This window comes from Otolemur garnettii, unplaced genomic scaffold (assembly GCF_000181295.1).
Source record: "Otolemur garnettii isolate 467f Iridium unplaced genomic scaffold, OtoGar3 scaffold00179, whole genome shotgun sequence".
Lineage (NCBI taxonomy): Eukaryota > Metazoa > Chordata > Mammalia > Primates > Galagidae > Otolemur > Otolemur garnettii.
Genome location: NW_003852574.1, coordinates 2,769,878 through 2,775,877, shown reverse-complemented (window position 1 = coordinate 2,775,877; position 6,000 = coordinate 2,769,878). Strand labels below are relative to the sequence as shown.

General features: G+C 51.3%; 1 protein-coding gene across 2 annotated transcripts in view; it reads left to right on the top strand.

The window, feature by feature from the left end:
• CACNA2D2 (calcium voltage-gated channel auxiliary subunit alpha2delta 2) overlaps positions 1-6,000 on the top strand; it is a 150,635-nt gene that overhangs the window by 122,110 nt on the left and 22,525 nt on the right. For both annotated transcript variants that reach the window (XM_003800621.3, XM_003800620.3), the window contains exon 5: positions 3,540-3,584. In XM_003800621.3, coding sequence (XP_003800669.1) covers positions 3,540-3,584 — 45 coding nt within the window. The remainder of the gene's footprint in view (positions 1-3,539; positions 3,585-6,000) is intronic.

Here is a 6,000-nt window from a genome sequence, read left to right as displayed (position 1 = left end):
GAAGCTATTTTACTTGATATATTTCAAAAGATTAAAGAAACACTTAGTAAACCCAGGCCTGGTTTTCTTTTACATAAAATGTTATTTATAACATAGTATCATGAATTATTTACAAGCACTGGAGTCACTTGCAACAGGAGTAAACAGAATTGATGATGACCTTCAGTTCACGGTACTGCAGAGAAAGCGGTTCTCTCATTAGGTTTTCACTGGAGAATAAAAGAAGCCTTTGCCTCATGCAAATTCACTGCTGACTCCTCCATGCCTTTTCTTTTACCATGCAGTTGAACATACAAGCGTTTTAAATTGTTTTAAATTTAGATTGTTTCTAAATATAATAAAAACACAATTGCAAATGACACTAATCCCAGTTCTCTGTTACATGGATCTATGATCTCTCTTGGTACATTACTTAGAAAGATCCAGATGGGCTTTTGATCTTAAACTAAATGTCAGATAAATGTGTAGACATTTCACCATTGTTAATCAGTCTCCAGGGGGCTGTTCATTGCCGTGTTAGGATGGTTGAAAAACAAATTTTCTAAAACCATCTCAAACATTATTCCAACACAGTATTTTCCTTGCAAATATGAACAATTTTCAGGTACATAGCTTTCTTTTCTTGGTTTTGTTTGGGGAGGGAGGGGACAGAGTCTCAAGCTGTCTTCCTGGGTAGAGTGTTGTGCCATCATAGCTCACAGCAACCTCCAACTCTTGGCTTAAGCAATTCTTTTGCCTCAGCCTCCCAAGTGGCTGGGACTACAGGCACCCGCCACAACACTTGGCTCTTTTTTTGTTGCAGTCATCATTGTTGTTTAGCTGGCCTGGTGTATGTGGCCAGCGCCCTACCCACTGAGCTATGGGCGCCACCCCAGAGGGGGCATCTTCATGGTGATTTTACAGATGGGGAAATTAAAGCTTCATGAGGCTGCATGATTTAGGTAGGCACCCTTGCCTCTTCCATGAGCCAGAAGTAACCCCTGGAAGTCCTCATGGGGCCACCAGGACAAACCTGCAGACCACAGCCTTTGAGGGTCCCAGAGCACATGTGTCTAGCTCAGAATTTGAACCCAGGACCTTTTGCTAAGGTACTGTACTCAAGCACTAGATAGTACTGCTTCCTTGTTGCTTAACTCAGGAGGTGGCTCACTAATGGTAAACATGTGGGTGCTATGCAGGCCAAAGCACATAGGGGACTTCCCAGGGAACCTCCTACCATAGCTCTGATGGCCCCATCCTGCCACACCTCTAGCTCTACATCACACAATACCTAGAAATCCAAGCTGTGTTTACCATTGTATTTTCATGTGTGTGACCTTGCCCACCACTATCCCATGCTCTTCTCTATCAAAGGGAGGAGTGCTGCCCACATGCATTCAAGCCATGAGGGGCAGGAAGAACATAAAGATTGCTGAGCCTCACCTGTAGTCATCAGAGGACTGGGAATCTTCCTGCATGATGTGTCCCTCTGTCTCTGATGCCACCAACATGTGATGTTCTGAAACTTTGAAACAGCAGGACAAATAGAGGAATGGAGCCATTGGAGAAGCTGGACAGGTGGTCCCAAGTGAATGCCAGGGCACCCTAGCAATGGCCCAGGTGCAGGTGTTACCCACAGCCTGTGAGGGAAGCCCAGGGCTCCTGGAGGCCTCAGAATGACTGGCCCCCACCCATGCCCTTTCCTGTCCTTGCAGAAGATTTGTCTAAAAAGTGGATGAGTGAAGCCCCAGGTTGTAATCTGCAGTCCTCCCACTGCGCCGCCTGTTTTCATTATGGAGCAAAAGAGCATCAGAGCTGTGTTTATAACCCCCTTTTAGATAACAAATCACATTTTCTTTTTGCCAGCGAGTGTGTTGAATTGATATTTTTTTCCCCTCAGTTTAATGGGTTTGTGTGTTCAGGAATGATCTTCATCAACTGAAACTCCTTATTGTGTTTGATGTAATGTCAGCTTTCATTATGGGCTTCGGTCAGAGCAGCTCAGGGGAAGGCCGAGCACCCTGGAGCCTGGGCCCCTGCCCCAGCCCCCACCCCAGGCCCACCTGGGCTCTAGTCTTTCTAGATGGTGGGTAGGGGCAGTGTGAGCAAGGTCAGAGATGAGTTGAGAGTGTGAGTGGAAGCCGGGATCTATGTAGCCTTTCTTCTCCCTTCCCTAGTGGCATCTGTATGATAGTCACAGGGCATTATGAAAAAGCTCCAGACAGACCAGACATCTCAGCTTCTAGAAACTATCAGGTTGCCTGTGGTCTTACACTCCTCAGGAGATTGTGGATTAAGCATAGGCCAATGGCCCGTACCCCCAGGCCCCTGGTGGGAGATAGCCTAGGACTGTTCCCTAAAACAGTCCCCACTATGACTGCCTCAGACCACAGCCCCAGCGCCTGAGCAGTCACCAAGGCCAGGCCCCTCCCTGGAGTCATGAGGAACGTAAGGCTCAGAGTGGGAATGGTCTAGCCTTGGGGTCACACAGCAAGTGGGCCCCAGCCAACCTTTGGGTCAGAGGTAGCCAAGGCTATTTCCACCCCTTGAGTGAGTGCTGGCTCTGTGCTTTACACCCAGGCCCTCTGGAGCAAATAGGGTCACCACTCCCATTAGTCGACCACAGAGAAATGGCTCCAAGTGAGGCAACACTGCTGGGGCCACACCATGGGTTTTTGTTGTACAAAACTGGGCTGAGGAACATCTGGGGAAGGTGAATTGGACAGCAGCTCTATCCCAAGTCCTGGCCCTACAGCCCACAGGGGCAGAGTGTGGTGGCCCCTCCTGAGCCAGTGGTACTTGCTGATACCAAGCTCACCTTCTGGCAGCCTCCATCAGCTGCACTCTGTTCTGATTAAAGATCATTAAACATGAAATTAGCCCGTTTGTGTTATGGGTCCCCAGGGTGGCCGGTGATTATGACGCACAGATGGCCAAGAACCCAGGCGGCGGGCAAGCAGGCCTGGGCCAGGATGGGCGGGGCCCCCATGGGCAGGCAAAGCTGGGAGGCAGGCGTGCGGGCTGGGCTTTGTTTCTTCTGCTCCTGTTGTGTAAACCCCCTCACATTTCACAACAAATCACAGATAATTAACAAGTACATGCCTATAATGAGTAGGCTTTTTAATGGAAGAAATTGGAAGATGCGGTGTCGAGTCATTATTTCACTCTTGCCCGGAGATGGCTCTATTTTTCCATCTTCCTCACTACTGGGTACTACCTCCGCCAGTCTCACTGCAAACAGGTGGCTCTGATTCTTTCTTCCAGCAGGGCTGCAGTTTGGGGACCCTGGTCTCTGAGTCAGGGAGTCCCAGGGATCCTGACCCACAGGTAGCATATCTTCTTAGAGCCTGTGAAGGGCCTCTGAGGTTGGACCTGACTGGAGGTGTGGGCAGGGTGTTCCCAGCACTGACTCATTGAGAAGGTAGCTCTTGATGGGGGGAGGGAACAAGTCTTTGACCCAGAGGAATCAGAAGGAGCCAACTCAAGCCTTGGGGCTGGCAGTCCCTTCTGCTCTCAGAGGAGCCTGAGCTATGAGTGCTGAAATCTCTCTTCCCCCACAGGAGGAAGATATCATGTACTATGACGCCAAGGCGGATGCTGAGCTGGTGAGTGCCCCAGCTGGGGGTGGGGGGAGCTACCCTCCCTCTCTGGGCCTTAAGGGTTATCTATAAAATGATTGTTAGGACTTAGCCCTAGGCATTCTGAGCTTCTCTCTGGGGAGTAATGGTGACACAGGCCCCACCTTGCACCTCTCACAACTACCTAGAGGTCCTGACCCCTCTGGAGCTGTATCTCTATAGCCACTTATGGGGTAGGGCAGTGGGGCAGAGTGGTCAGGTACTAGGACCTTCCCCCACAGGGCAGTTCAGTTCCCAACTGAGAGGGGCTCTTTGAGTGTGTTGAGAGTGGGGGGGAGAGGGAGCAGCTGGGGAGAGCTTCCTGGAGGTAGACAGGTGCAAGCAGGATGCAGTGGCATCCAGGTGCATTTCCAGTCCATGTAGTCTCCCATCTCTGTGCTGAACACCCCACAGCCTGACTTCATGATCAGAGGTTGGCCCTGAGCTCAGCTGGGGTCACCCACCTCAGAAGTGATGACACCGAGACTGACCAGAGAGCCCAAAGCTGTACTGCTCTTCTGCCTTCAGGTCGTTCACTGGCTCCAGTCTGCTTGGGCTGCCCTGTGAGGTAGTGAGGTTCCCATCACCAGAATACTCATATGAAAGATGTACAGCCATCTGGGGGGGAGATGGCTATAGAGAAGACAAGAGTGTCTGAAGGTATAAGACACTTGGAGTAGACAGTGTTTGGTAAACATGTTAAGGTCCAAGTCCCTCTGTCTGACTTCAAGGCAAAAGTAGTCAGACCCACCTGTCCCCTCTGTAAACAGAGGTGTCACAGCGACACAGTCTCTGGGGTCCTACCTGTGCTGGCTGATGCAGAAGACCCAAGATCCAGTCTTCCTCTCCCATGGGCGTGGGGGGGTTCCCTGAGGTGAGCAGGAGACAGGAAGGCTGGAGGGGATTCCTGCATAGGATCCACAGCACCAGGCTGGCCTGAGAAAGCCTGAGGGAAGACAGAGGGCCTGAGAAGGAGGGGGTGGGCTTAAGCAGGTGTGCTTCCCGTGGCTGAGCTCCGTAGCTCCCAGATAAGTTGCTAAAATTAAAGCTGGAATCTGAAATTCAAATGAAGAGCGAACCTTTAATTAGACCCTGAATCTAATTCCTTACCCCCCCCCTTGGCAGCGGGCTGTAATTTTAGCAATCAGTGCATTAAATATAAACCAGGAGACTGCAGTTGCCCACCATACAAAGCCCCTGGGCTCAGGGGTGACACCAAGGGGCTCCTTGGCCAGCCTGGTGCCCATCCCCCTACCAGGACACTGAACCCCCTTCTCCCAACAGCTCCCAATTGTGTCTAGGCCCTCAATCCTTGGCTCTGAATCATTGACTCGCTGCCCTCAGCCCCTTGAACATCTGCTTGGGGCTAGCGACTACCCTACAAAGGAGATTCACTGTGGGCCAGGCTGAGCTGGAGTCATTTGGGCTGAAAGCCCAGCCTGGCCTGGCCTGGCCAGGCCCTGGTATAAATAACAACACCCATGCATTTGCCGACTCCCCTGTTTGTTGTGTTATTTTGTTTTTTTAATCTTTGCCAGAGGTACAGTCAGAGATCTTTCTAGACCATTTACTTTTAAATTACCAGCCAGAAGGTGGGGGTGGGAAAAAGAAAAGGAAGGAAAAAGTTCGCCAGCTGATAGCTTATCAGAATGGAATCCAAATGTCACATTAGTTGGGAAAGTTGGGAGATTAAATTTTCCAGCGCCCTTCATCTGCTGCTGACATTTCAGGGGCTTTCTTCTCCCAAGTCTCCCCCTCCTGTGAGCCAAATGTGAGTGGCGCATGCCTCACAGGCGGCCAACTCCCGACTCTGGCCTCCATGTTTGGTGACTGCCTGCCATGGCTCTGCCCAGCATCAAGGGGCTTCTAAGGGTCATCCTCGCATGTGCCAGAAGTGGCCAATGGGAGGGCAGCAGACAGCTTGGATTCTGCTGTACCAAACCCACCCTGGAAGAGATGAAAAGGGGGCTTGCTGCAGGTCCTTCAGTGCCATATTCCTGGGGTGTGGAGAGCTTGTCCCACTAGATGGAGAGGCACAGTCACCCTTTCCCCACACAAGATACTGCCTGGGCAGATGCCCAGAAGAAGAAACACAGGGGAGGGGCATGCTCAGGACCCAGCAGGCAGCAGAGTCAGCATCACGGATGCCCACAGCAGAGAGGAAATGAGCTAAGCCTGGGCTAAGGCTGGTCGCAGGGGCATTGCGGGGCAGTGAGGGAGTATATGGAGGATTCAGCTGAGTATGTTCCCTCCTACCAGGGCATGAAGCTCCCAGCCCTGCTCCCCACCCCTTCTCACTGTCCATCTCTTCCTTGCTACCCCAATCTGGCTTTTCCTTCTCTTTGCCTTCACTCTCTACCACCATCTTCCCTCTCCCCTTGCACACCTGCACCCAAGCTTCCTC